Below are 14747 nucleotides of genomic sequence, written 5' to 3' on the forward strand. Positions count from 1 at the left end.
TTTTCTTGTTGTTTCTCTCTCCATTTACCCTCTTGTGAGTGTTTGAAATAGAAGGAGAACAAAAGATTAATCTTTCCTTCAAGCTCAATGGCTCCAACTACATGATGTGGGCCGCTGCTATGGAGAACAACCTCAAAGGTAAGAAACTTTGGGGATACGTTATGGGCACCATTCCGGAACCACAACTCCAACTAACTAAGATGGATGGTGATCAAGAAAAAACTCTTGAAGGCATTGCCCGCATGAAGGCCATTGAAGATCACGAATCTAAAGTGGAAGATTGGGAAAGCAAGCATGCCAAGATTCTTGCTTGGTTCATGAACAATGTGGAGCTCAAAATTTGCGCCAACATTGCCAAGTTTCGGATGGCGAATGAAGCATGGTTCTTTATGAAAGGTATGTTTACTAAAAAAGACCTTGCTCGTCAATTCTTTCTTCAAGAAAAAATCCGGACTATCAAGCACGGCGAAATGAGTGTAAGGGATTACTTTAGCACTCTTGGTCCCTTATGGGATGAACTATCTTTACTAGAACCAAAATGGGTTTCTAGTGTGGATGTGGAATTAAGGAGAGAACAAATGGAAAAAGAGCACTTTTTCCAATTTTTACATGGGCTTAGGCCCGAATATTAACAAGTTAGATCTTCCCTCCTACATAGATCTAAGCCTCTTCCCTTGGAAGATGTCATTGCCGAAATATGCCAAGAAGAAACTCGTCTTGGCATGATTAAAGGAGGAGATGATGTCTTGGCCGTATCAAAACCCGGCAACCATATGAAAGCTTACAAACCTCCACATTTTGGGAAGCAAAATAGTTATAATGGCAACTATAGAAAAGCCATTTGCCATCATTGTCAAGAGTCGGGTCATATAAGACCTAATTGCCCTAAGTTGAATGAAGCACCTAAAAATAAGGTTGCTTCCGTTGAAGAAGCTACTCAAAAGAAAGAGGAAGCCATCAAAGGAAAGGAATATTTTTCTCTTGCTCAACTATCGGAAGCACTACAAACTCTACTCAAGATACCATCAACCTCGGGTGCCGCCATAGCTTCTTCCTCTCCTCCAGGTATGTCGTCTTGGATCCTTGACTCTGGAGCTTCCTTTCATATGACCCCACTTGAAAATGAGCTTTCCGATTTATGTAATAATTATAAAAACTCTTATGTTTCAATTGCCGATGGTACATCCTTACAAGTAAAAAGTTTTAGAACTTTAAACTTTTCAAAAGATTTCTTTGTGCCAAACGTGAGAGTTGTACCTCAACTTAATTTAAATCTCCTCTCTGTTGCTCAAATATGTGATCATGGATGTGAAATCTCCTTCTCAACTAAGGATTGCTCTATACAGGATCTCCGGTCCGGGAAGCAGATTGGGCAAGGCCATAGGAGGGGAGATCTCTATTACATGAGCTACTTGAAACTCCCCACTAACTCTTTTTGTAACTATGTCCAAGATAAAAATATTGATATTTGGCATCAAAGACTTGGACATCCAAGTTTCTCAAAAATGTACTCCTTTCCATTTGGAAAGAAATTTTGTAATGAGAAACATTTTGTTTGCAAGAATTGTATTTTTGGCAAAATGAAATCTACTTCTTTTCCAAACCGAACTTTTGTGTCCAAAAGACGTTTTGAGTTAGTCCATTCGGACGTTTGGGGTCCTTCCCCCGTCATGTCTAAAGGAGGGTACTCCTATTACGTCACTTTTATCGATGACTACACTAGGTATGTATGGATCTACTTTCTCAATTTAAAATCCGAAGTCTTTGACTTCTTCAAAAAGTTTCATATGATAGTTAAAAATCAATTTTCAAGTAATATATCTAATCTTAGATCCGATTCGGGTGGAGAATATTTATCAAATGAATTTCAAAACTATTTAGAAGTACATGGAATTTGTCATCAAAGATCGTGTCCTAGGACTCCCCAACAAAACGGCTTGGCCGAAAGAAAGCATAGACACATCATGGAAACCACTAGGACACTCCTTATTTCCAAAGAAATTCCAAAGAGTTTTTGGGCCGAAGCGGCCTTAACCTCAACTTACTTAATAAATAGAATGATATCTTCATCCTTACAAAATACATCTCCATATGAAAAACTATTTGAAAGAACACTCGATTTCAATAGATTAAGAATTTTTGGATGTAAATGTTTTGTCCTTACTCATAAACGGGACAAATTATCTCCTAAAGCTATTGAATGTGTTTTTTTGGGATATGGAGAAAATCAAAAGGGTTTTAGATGTTTTGACTTGAAAAATAGCAAACTTTATGTATCCAAAGATGTAACATTTTTGGAAAATGAAAATGGTTTTGTGAAAACTAAAGATATTGACGAAAGTGAATATGCTTTTTTATTTGATCTTCTATCTCAAGAAGATGAGACTCCTCAAGAAGAGGAAATCTCTAATGAGTCTTTGAATGACCTAGAGGAAATTCCTCTTGATAATGTTATAGATAGACCAATCCAAACCTATGTTAGGCGTGGTCAACAAACTCAGATGAGCGCCTTAGAAAAATACTCTCAAGGATCCAATATAGAAGAAACCTCTTTAAGGAGATCCGGTCGGATCTCCAATCCTCCTAATAGGTTTGTTTCCTATGAATCCCTAACTCCAAGATATAGAGCGTGTCTAATTGCGTTGCATTCATTTCATGAACCCTCACACTATAATGAGGCCAAAGATATTCCCCAATGGGTTGAAGACATGAACTTAGAGCTTAGTGCCCTTGAAAAGGCAAAAACTTGGGAAATAACTTTGTTACCCTCTGGAAAGAAATCAATTGGATGTAGATGGGTCTTCAAAATTAAAACTAAGAGTGATGGTTCATTAGAACGTTATAAAGCACGGTTAGTAGCTAAAGGATATGCTCAGGAATATGGTATAGATTATGAAGAAACCTTCGCACCTGTTGCTAGAATGACTAGTGTTAGGACTCTTATTGCTATTGCGTTAGTGAAAAAATGGCCTATCTATCAACTCGATGTTAAGAATGCATTTCTAAATGGTGAATTAAATGAAGAAGTTTACATGGATCCCCCACCAGGAGTATGTATTGGTAAAAATAAAATTCTCAAACTTAAAAAGGCATTATATGGTTTAAAACAAGCCCCAAAGGCTTGGCATGATAGATTTAGTAATGTAATGACAAGTTTGAATTTTCGTTCATGTTATACTGACACTGCGTTGTTTGTGAAAAGTGCAGGGTCTTCAGTAGTTATTTTACTACTTTATGTTGATGATATGATCATCACAGGAAGTGATGAGCAAGGCATTAATGATATTAAGAAGGTTTTGAAAAAAAATTTTGATATGTCTGACCTTGGTTTCTTAAGATATTTTTTAGGAATTGAAGTGGCGTACTCTCCTCGAGGGTACATTCTCTCTCAGATGAAACTTGTTGCTGACATCTGTTCCAAATCTGGTATCTCCGATGATAAGAAGACAGAAACCCCAGAAGTCATCAATGCAAAATTAAGGTTGGAAGATGGAACACCTCTCGAGGATCCTACTCCCTACCGGCAGCTTGTTGGGTCTCTAACCTACTTATCCATCACTCGGCCAGACATTGCTCATGTTGTCCACTCTGTCAGTCAGTTTCAACATGCACCTACAACCGTGCACATGAGTGCAGTCTTAAGAATCGTCAAATATATCAAAAATACCATAACTAAGGGAGTTTTTCTTTCCTCTGCCTCGTCACTTGATTTAATTGCTTATACTGATGCAGATTGGGGAGGAAATCCCAATGACCGAGTCTCAACTACCAGATTTTGTGTTTTCTTAGGTGACTCTATGATTTCTTGGAGATGCAAGAAGCAACACAAAGTATCCTTGTCCTCAACGAAAGCGGAATATCGTGCTATGGTCACTACAACCATGGAACTTGTGTGGCTAAGAAGCCTCCTCAGTGATATGGGCATTGTCATCTCTACTCCTTCGAAGATGTGTTGCGACAACAAAAGCGCAATCTATATTGCAAGCAATCACACCTTCCATGGGCGCACTAAGCATATTGAGATGGACTGCCATTACGTACGTGATGAATACCTAAGAGGAACCATAGCACTACCTTATGTCACATCAGAGTACCAGTTGGCGGACTTCTTCACTAAGGCTCTTGCTGCTCCTCGCTTTTTGTTTCTCCTTAACAAGCTTTCGGTTATATCCCCGTAAAGCTTGAGGGAGGGTGTTTAAATACATGTAATTCATATATATATATATATATATATATATATATATATATATATATATATATATATATGTAATTGTCTAAAATACCCGATAGGGGTATTTTAGTCATTTCACAAGTACCCAATAGGGGTACTTGTTTTTCTTCTTTTATTTTCCTGTTTATTTTTTGTAAATTATATTTTTAATTTTTATGTTTTTTGCTCACACAAAAGGGGCCCCACCATGTAGTCGATGGGGCCCCCAACGGTCACATTTGTGACCGTTGGGGGCTCCCAACGACTACATGGGGAGCCCCTAGGTGGCGCTCCTTTTAAGACCTCTTGGCCATCCCCCCTCTCCTTTTCTTGTGTATAAATAGGGGTGAACCCCTCTTTTATTTTTCACTTAAGAGAGCTCTCTCTCTTTTCAATAAGAGACTTTTATATTTTTATGTTGTGTTGTCTCTTGTGGGTTTGGGTGTTAGCCCTTTTGTTTGTTCCTTAGTGGATGTTGTAAGTGTTTAATGCACTCTTTGCTTTTCCGCATATTGCATTACAGTAATAAACCCAAATATTAAAACAGAAATTTTTTTGAACTTCAAAGTACCACTACGTGAGGACTCAGATCCCTACGAGTCATACAACTATACCATTAGATTTCATGCAGCTTCCATATGAAATAAGAAAGATGAGCCAATAAACTCAATTAAAACACAAAATGTGAAATGCTTCTCAACCAATATACTGCTATTTTCTTTCATGGGACTCACATCAGAATATAAATCACCATCGTATTGATAACACAAAAGATAAAGACCACCATGTTATTGCAACAGGAAAATGAAACAAATAGTCTCTAACCATCCCCTATTCCCTAAATGTACCTTCTAGAGAGAATGAAGGGATCAAACCTGAAACACAAACCTCTACTCACGAGTTGAACCTCACACAGGTCAGACACCAGCCCTATATCACTTGAAAACTCTTCATCAACGCGAAATACGGGCCCACCATTTGGGGGAAACAATTTGGATTGGTCGAAACAGGTCTAAGTCTAAACTCATTGACTGACCTTATTTCCTCACCTTAACGCCCTCTGAGTAGCCACACAAATCTCAGATTTCCATAAAGTGCACCAAAATAAATTTAAGTTAGACAATGATGTCCCAAACCCTAGGTAGAGAATCGGATCTCCAAGGACCAAAACTTTCAGAAAATAAAACTGATAAGCTTTCCGTTTTCAGAAGATCAAGGTTACGGTTACAAGGCAACGGTAAGCTATAAGCAACCCAATAAATAATGATAAACATAGATAGAATAAATTGTTTCCAACAACATGCACATAAATAAGCAATTCTGCAGAACCGACAAAGAGTGTAAAACATATTCCCATTTCGTCATGCTATTCATAACCTAAATGTCATATTGTATGACTGCAGAAGGATTGCTTGTTCCCTGAAAACGAAAGGGAGAACAGAGATGGAGGGAAGAGATGGAAAGAGAGAGGTCGTGGGAGATACAGAGAGAAGAGATGGAGAGAGATAGAGGGAAGAGATGGAAAGAGAGAGGTCGTGGGAGATACAGAGAGAAGAGATGGAGAGAGGAGAGTACGTACCTGAATGGATTCATCGTCGTGGAGGTCGCCAGATTCTGGGTTCCGCTGATCGGTTGCCAGAGAGAGGAGAGAAGAAGGGAGGAGACTCGGATTGAGCTGCGTGAAAAAACCCTAAAGCCCTTTCGGGTTTTGTTTTCACGGGTTTTTCAAAATCTCTTTTTTGCCCTTTTTAAAAAACTTGTTCTTTTAATTTTTTTTGGAAAAAAAGTTTAAAAAAAAGACAAATATGTAAATTCGCCCCTTCGTACCCCTTTAATGGGGGGGTACGCGCACCCCATTAAAGGGGTACGCGCTTCCCATTTGAAATGTGTGCTTCCCCACGCATTTTGGAAGTGCGACGTTTCGCGCTTCCGAAGCGCGTATCGGGGAAGCGCGCTTCCGGTAACTCTGGGTCAAACACACAATAAAAAGGTGAAAAAATATATTTCACTCATAAAAGGCTTCACAAGAAGCTTAAGGAATACATGGGGCCAAGCCCCTTATTTATACACACTAAGGGACCCAAGGAGGGGCTCCCATAGAGTCGTTGGAGCCCCTCCAACGGTCATATTTATGACCATTGGAGGGGGTCCAACGACTCTATGTGGACCCTTCACAACCAATAAAAAAAGAAAAAAAAGAAAAAAAATGAAAAGAAAAATAAAAGGAAGCATATCTTTTAGGATATGCGTGTACAATTGAAAAGACAGATTTACCCCAATTGGGTATTACAAAAGAAATATATATATTTATATATGTAGATAGACACATAGACATATATATGTTAATATATATGTGTATGTGTCAAAATCTTTCTCTCTCTCTCTCTCTCTCTCTCTCTCTATATATATATATATATATATATATATATATATACAACATATTTTAATACCCCCCCTCAAACACACGGTGAGATCACCGAGAGTTTGCTAAGAAGAAAGTAGAAACGAGGCGATGGCAAAGCTTTGGTGAAGAAGTCCGCCAACTGATATTCGGTAGGAACATATGGGAGTTGAATGGTGCCCCGTAAGAACTCATCACGAACATAATGACAGTCCATCTCAATGTGCTTTGTTAGTTCATGAAAGGTGTGATTGCTAGCAATATAGATAGAACTCTTGTTGTCGTAACACAGCTTCGAAGGAGTTGAGAATGAGACACCCATATCTTTAAGCAAGCTTCTTAACCATACAATCTCAGTTGTGGTAGTGGCCATTGCACGATATTCTGCTTCGGTAGACAAGATAGAAACTTTCCACTGCTTCTTACACCTTCATGAGATAAGTGACTCACCAAGAAACACACAATATCCTGTGGTAGAAATACGATCATCGGGATTACCCCCCAATCAGAGTCAGTATAAGCAAGTAAAGTAAGAGGTGAAGAAGAGGGTAAGAATAATCCTTTAGTTATGGTATTTTTCAAGTATCTGATAATCCTCATAACTGTTGCCATGTGAATAGTAGAAGGAGCAGTTTGAAATTGGCTTGCACTATGAACTGCATGAGAAATGTCGGGCCTGGTGATAGATAAATATGTTAGTGATCCAATCAACTGACGATAAGGCGCGGGTCTGCTAATGGAGTGTCATCACTGGCTCTCATCTTGGCATTGATTATTTCTGGAGTCTCCACCTTTTTATCATCTGTCAGCCCAGACCGGGCAATAATGTCGGAGGCAAGCTTCATCTGAGATAGGACATACCCCTTGAGGGAGTATGCAACTTCAATTCCTAAGAAATACCTTAGAAAACCCAGGTTAGACATATCAAAATTTTCTTTAAGAATATTTTTAATAAGGTCAATACCTTTCTTATCATTACCTGTGATAATCATGCCATCAACATATAACAACAAAATTGTTATGTATTCATTAGAAGATTTAATAAACAAAGCAGTATCTATGTAACATAAGGAAAAACCATTATGAAGATCTACTTTGCTAAAAAGATCATACCAAGCTTTTGGTGATTGTTTAAGACCATAGAGAGCTTTATTCAACTTTAGAATATTTTATTTCCCAATTTCAAGACCTGGCGGAGGATCCATAAGAACTTCTTCACATAGAGTTTCATTTAGAAAAGCATTTTTAACATCAAGTTGATATATCGGTCATTGCTTAATGGAAGCTAAGGTAATTAATGTTCGCACACTAGTCATTCTGGCTACAGGAGCAAAGGTTTCTTCATAATCAATCCCATATTCTTGGGCGTAGCCTTTTGCAACCAAGCGAGCTTTGTATCTTTCTAGAGATCCATCACATTTGGTTTTGACTTTATATAATCATCTACACCCAATTGCCTTTTTTCCTAACGGTTTACGAATAATGCTCCAAGTTTGGGCTTTGTTAAGAGCCTCTAATTCGATTTTCATGGCTTCAATCCAATGTGGATGATCTTTAGCTTCTTTGAATGAGGTAGGCTCATGATACGAATGTATTAACATGAGACAAGTCCTATAATTTGGTGAAAAAGATTCATAAGACACAAAAAAATTTTGGTGACCTACTAGTACGAGAAGATCTCCTAGGTGGATTGTTATCAATAGATTCTTCTAAAAAGAAGTCTTGAGAATATCTGTCAAGAGCAGGTTGATGTTCATTTCCTAACCGCCGGGTATATACATTTATATCATTAAGGTTCTCATTTTGAGAAACATTACCATGTTGTGGTATATCATTATAATGTAAGATGCCATCGCAAGTATTATCACAAATAATTGCATCAGGGGACTCAATTCTAGGAGCTAAGTCAAATAGAAAAGAATAATCGATGTCTTCTCTATATGTGTGGATATCAAAACCATTTTGTTCTTCAAGAAAGTTTACATTTCTTGACACATAGAGTTTATTGTTTCGAACATCATAGCATCTATAGCCTTTTTTATTCTCACCATAGCCAATGAACATACATTCAAGAGCTTTGGGTGATAATTTATCTTGTCCTTAAATAAGTACAAAGCATTTACATCCAAAGATTCTTAGTTTATTAAAATCTGGAGTAATTTTAAATAGTTTTTCAAAAGGTGAAACATTTTTTAAAGAAGAAGAAGGCATATGATTTATAAGATATGTTGCGGTAAGAAGAGCTTCGGCCCAGAAGTTTTGGGTAACATTTTTAGACACAAGAAGAGTTTCTATGGTTTCAATTAAATGTCTATGTTTCATTTCCACAAGACCATTTTGTAGCGGAGTTTTAGGACAAGATCGTTGGTGCAAAATTCCATTTGTTTTAAAATAATTTTGAAAATCTTTAGACATGTACTCACCTCCAGAATCGGATCTAAATATAGCTATATTGTTTTGAAATTGATTTTGAATAAGAACGTGAAATTCTTTAAAATTAGTGAAGACATCGGATTTGTTTTTAAGAATGTAAACCCATGTATATCTAGTAAAGTCATCAATAAAAGAAACATAGTAAGAATAACCCCCTTTGGACATAACGGATGCCGACCCCCATACATCGGAATGCACAAGTTTAAAAGGTCTTTTTGGCACAAAATTACTATGTGAATATGGAAGAGAATGAATCTTTCCAAGAATACAATCATTGCATGTAAATGTATTTGTATTACAAAATTTTTCCAAAAACGGAAAGATATACAACTTGGAAATACTAGGATGTCCAAGCCTCTTATGCCAAGCCTCAATATCTTTAGATTGAACATGATTACAAAATGATTTGGATGGCAAAGACAAAAAATCCATATAATAAACATCCACTCTTCTATGGTCTTGCCCAATCCGCTTCCCTGACCAGAGATCCTGCACATAGCAATGGGTTGGTGAAAAAGAGACATTACACTCAAAATCGGTAATTTGAGAAACGGAAAAAAGATTAAGATTAAGTTTTGGAATAATTCGGATTTTGGGAACAAAAAAATCTTTGTTTTGGCCATAAGTTTTCTCAAGATTTACAATGCCTTCAACATCCAAGGATGTTCCATCAGCAGTGGAAACATATGATTTGAATTTATTGAGACTTGGTTTTGACAAAAGTGATGCATTTGGGGTCATATAAAAGGAGACACCCGAGTCAAGAATCCAAGAAGTCATACCTGGGAAAGAGGAGATGGCGGCACCGGAAGTGGAAGGTGAAGAGGATGATATAGAGGAGTTCATCTTTATAAATTGTTGAAGAGTTTTGGTTAGATGAGCGATGGACTCCTTTATGTCTCCATCCTTCTTAGAATCTTCATTGGTGTTTGGAGGAGTTTCACCAACGGAAGCCACCTTCTTTTTGAATTTGGGGCAATCTGGACGAATATGGCCCGATTCATTACAATTATGACAAATGATTTTTCTTCCTCCACCACCATTATTCTTCCAAAAATGGGGTGGTTTATATGATCTTACATTGTTGTCGGGGTCTAGACATGGCATGAACTTCATCAACATCTCTTTTCAAGGCCAAATGAGTTTCTTCTTGACATAAGTCGGCCAAAATGTCACTTAGAGGGGTAGAAGCCCTATGAAGAAGGGATCCTCTAAGTTGCTCAAATTTGGGACGAAGCCCATGAATAAATTGAAAGAACCTCTCTTTTTCCATTTGTTCTTGCCTCATGGCAATAGCACTACCTTCCCATTGAGGTTCGAGAAGAACAAGTTCTTCCCATAAAGAGGATATGACACTATAGTAGTCTCTAATACTCATATCACCTTGCTTGGTAGCTCTTACCTTTTCTTATAGAAAAAAATGTCTAGCAAGGTCTCTTAGAGTGTACATGCCTTTCATAAAGAACCAAGCGTCATTAGCCTTTTTTAATTTTGCAAGATTTGCACAAATCTTCAATTCGACATTATTCATGAACCATGCTAAAATTTTAGCATGCTCACTTTCCCAATCTTCCATTTTAGAAGAGTAGTCTAGAATAGCCTTTTCTTTTTCTTTTTCGTTCAATGCTCTTTCCTCATTTCCTTCAAACTTAGTTAACTTTAATTGTGGTTCCGGAATGGTTCCACATACATAACCCCAAAGTTTTTTACCTTTAAGATTATTTTTCATAGCGGCCGCCCACATGCGGTAATTGGTCCCATCCAATTTGAATGAGAGATCGATTTTTGCATCCTTGTTGGCCATTTATAGAAAAAGAATTTTGAAAGCAAGAGAGAGGAGTGGTATTACTTGTCAAGAGAGGATCCGATGAAGCTTTCTCAACCAAGGCTCTGATACCATGTAATGAAGTGCCAAACGAGAGAGGTGAGATCTCCAAGAGCAAGCACGGAAGCACGCACATACACAAGAGGCCACTAATGGGCAAAGTTACAATAAACCACAAAAGTGATCAAACACACAATAAAAAGGTGAAAAAATATATTTCACTCATAAAAGGCTTCACAAGAAGGTTAAGGAATACATGGGGCCAAGCCCCTTATTTATACACACTAACGGACCCAAGGAGGGGCTCCCATAGAGTCGTTGGAGCCCCTCCAACGATCATATTTATGACCGTTGGAGGGGTCCAACTAGGGGTGGCAATTTCTGACCCGACCCGCCAACCCGCCTCTTAGGCGGGTTCGGGTTGGGCTTAAGCCAACCCGTTTAATAAACGGGTCAACCCGCGTAACCCGTTTATTAAACAGGTCGGGTTCGGGTTGGGGGTATGCCAACCCAGCTGACCCGTTTAATAAACGGGTTAGGCGGGTGGGTCAACCCGCCAACCCGTCTGCCAACCCGCCAACCTGACTACCTGCCAACCCGATCCGTCAACCCGCCAACCCGACCCGCGAACCTGAAAACCCGTTTACCCGACCCAACCCATTTATTAAATGGGTTGGCGGGTCGTGTCGGGTTACCCGTTTATTAAACGGGTCGGGTTCGTGTTTGCCATAGCCGACCCGTTTAATAAACAGGTCGGGTTCGGGTTGAGGTATGCTGACACGCCAACCCGACCCGATTGCCACCCCTAGGTCCAACGACTCTATGTGGACCCCTCACAACCAATAAAAAAAGTAAAAAAGAAAAAGAATGAAAAGAAAAATAAAAGGAAGCATATCTTTTAGGATATGCGTGTACAAGTGAAAAGACAGATTTACCCCTATTGGGTATTACAAAAGAAATATATATATTTATATATGTAGATAGACACATAGACATATATATGTTAATATATATGTGTATGTGTCAAAATCTATATATATAGATATAGATATATATATATATGTACAACATATTTTAACACTAACCCCACGAACAGGAACAACAAAAAAATTGATAGATTTGACACTTAAAAGATCACCTGTTGCTTGACCCAACTATGGCGCTTTCCAGCAGATCGAGGACAAAGCAACACACGGACTGATGAATGCTTGAAAAATTTTCTCATCTCCTCATCATGAGTTTGCATTAGACCATCCTGCACATGATAAAATAAATAGATTACTACGTCGGTAATATACAACCATCTGAAAAATGACAATAAAATGACAGTAACGTCCATCCATTTGAAAGAAACTTGAAAAAAAATAAACGCTATACGAGAATTATCAAGTAGGGGCATAATCAAAATCCAGGATGACTTATGCCATAGTCAGCACATCTCACCATCTTCTGAATTTATCACATTTTTATCCCACATTGAAAGAAATAGAAATTCTCGTGAAAATCGTAATAATCTGACCCTTTCCCCTGTCCCCACCTACCATTCTCACTATATTTTAAATAAAATGATATGCGCCTGATATTCTCCAAAGAATTTCAATTTTCAAGGAAATCTCAGTTTATTCAGTTTTCCAAAATATAAAGTAGCCATAATCCCATGCCTTTCTTGCATATACTCCAACAAAAGTTTCTTATCCAACTATGGCAAATAATCATTATCCACCATCATCCACAAATCTATGAACAAGCTTGTCTTCCATGCATGTTGCAGAACTATTCCAGCTATAATCAAACTTTGTAAAAATAAATCCAAATGGCATGTGTGTGTGTGTGTGAGCGTGCGCGTGAGAGAGAGAGAGACCGTTTGGAAACCCAAAATGCTCCTTGAAGTAGGATCATCCCACACCAGGAGCAAAACTCTCAGACCTTCCTGTGACTTGGCCCTCAGAAGCTCCCCTAGAGTGTCAGAGTAATAGTCTGAATTCCGAACCAGCCTAACCATGTGATACACCGACCACCCAGTAATGTAAATCAACCGGCGAGCCTGCTTCATCGCTTCAAAGATGTCCCACCAGCACTTGCCATGTTGGTAATTCATTTCTCTGTCAAGCTTCAAAGCAGGAAGACAATCATCCGGAACGTGGGCATCCTGATAAAGGGTCACCCTTCCTCCTTTCCTCAAGGGAAAGTATGTACCAGGAATTCCTCTGTGATCTGGGCCACCCACTCCAAGATTGTACAATGTCTGTCTCTCTATGGGTATATACTGAATTGAGAGCTTCAAAGTAGATCCTGCCTTGCAGGGCTTCTTGTTGGGACCAAGAATTGGAAACGATCCCTCAACTTTTGCACCAGAGTAGATCTGCTCCACCGGAATCGAAACGGTCCCGATGAGCTGAGAGCCGATGACATCGCTGTCCTTCACCACGAATCGCACCTCGGCGGCGTGATGCACGACCGGAACGCGAGAATGCTGATTCCATTCCGGGTTTTCGCTGTTGGGGATCACGTAGGTTCTTGCTACCACAGCGTTTGTGATGAAAACAGAGACATAGGGGTCGCTCGTCATTGAGTTATGGCCGGGCATATGCTCGTCGATCTTATCGGCAATTCGATTCGAAACCTTCGTTCTGAATATATCAGTAATGGTCTTGGAGAACATATCCATGTTGGGGAGGTTTCTGGCTTCGTAAATCCAGATATCAAGGCTTCCGTGCAGCAATAGTACCTTGAGAGACGCTTTCGAAGGCGAGTGAGGGACCATCTGCAAGTTTGAACCATGCTGCGATCCTTCAGATGGCGCAGGGAAGGAATGATTCGGGCACCCGTAAATCCTAGGGCGTACCGATCCCGAATCCTGCCGCCGAATTCCGCTGAACGAAGTCGAAGTAGAAAGAGATCCGGACGCAGGGCGATCGTCGGAGATATGGATCGAGGCCAAGACGTCGTTGATCGGATAGAGCTGCGAGGAAGAAGTCGTCGAAGGGGCCGGAGAATCTGGAGGCTTGTGAATGGACAAACTTGGAGCTAAGGAAGGATGAGTCCCTTGATAAGAATGAGGCGATTGCTGATGAGGAAATTGAGCAGATTGATATTGGTAGGCCGCAGAAGCATACTGAAAATTACCCTGGTGCTGGAAACTCGGTTGGTAGCCCAAAGGCGGTGGGATCGGAGGAGGGCTTGGATAGAAACTAGGAGGGAGATGATGGTGAATAAGGTTCGGATACGGAAACTGGGGTTCGGAATGGGGGAATACGTACTGGTGCGGAGGTGAATTGTCATGGGGATTAGGATTCCCATACAGGGGAGGAGGAGGAGGATAAGCGGCCGGCAGCGGCGGCATGGCAGGTGGGGGATAGGAACCAGGAGGACGGTAATAAGGTCTCTGGTTTCCAAGAAACGAATTCGAATGGTGGTAATTCTCCATACCGATCAGCAACGACGATGGAATCAAATCGAATCGATTCTATAGATCGAATTCTCGAGAAATTCAGGCGAAATCTTTCTTCCTGAAGCAAAATTCGTGGCGGACAGAAATTTTGTAAACAGACTGAACAATAACGAATGAGATAAAACAGGATCACAGGATTGGAAGAAACCAACAGAGAGATGATTCTAAAGCTTGAAGAACGAGAAAAAATGAAAAAACCCGAAGGATTAATGTGAATGGTGAGAGTTAGCGTGAGGATGAGAATTGAATGGGAAGGAGGAAGAGGAAGATTGACGAAGAAAAAGGAGGAGAACGAAAGGGTGGGGAAGGTAGGAAGGAAGGACGAAGGAGAGCAGAGGAGAGGGTCATCGTCCCTCTCTCTCTCTTCTTTGGGGACCTCCGCCTGTTGAATTTCGTCAAAGAGGTAAAACCAGAAGAACATTCATTC

The 14747-nt window shown here is 39.6% G+C and overlaps 1 protein-coding gene across 1 annotated transcript in view; it reads right to left on the reverse strand.

The window, feature by feature from the left end:
- The window catches only part of LOC149840153 (phospholipase D gamma 1-like), an 83049-nt gene extending 68318 nt beyond the window's left edge, over nucleotides 1–14731 (reverse strand). The window contains 2 exon segments of the mRNA XM_090003058.1: nucleotides 12008–12124; nucleotides 12731–14731. Of these exon segments, the coding sequence (XP_089859184.1) occupies nucleotides 12008–12124; nucleotides 12731–14296 (1683 nt within the window). The 5' untranslated portion in view covers nucleotides 14297–14731.
- Between the last annotated feature and the right edge of the window lie 16 nt (nucleotides 14732–14747).

This window comes from Nuphar pumila, chromosome 4 (assembly GCF_984573655.1).
Source record: "Nuphar pumila chromosome 4, dmNupPumi1.hap1.1, whole genome shotgun sequence".
Classification (NCBI taxonomy): Eukaryota; Viridiplantae; Streptophyta; class Magnoliopsida; order Nymphaeales; family Nymphaeaceae; genus Nuphar; species Nuphar pumila.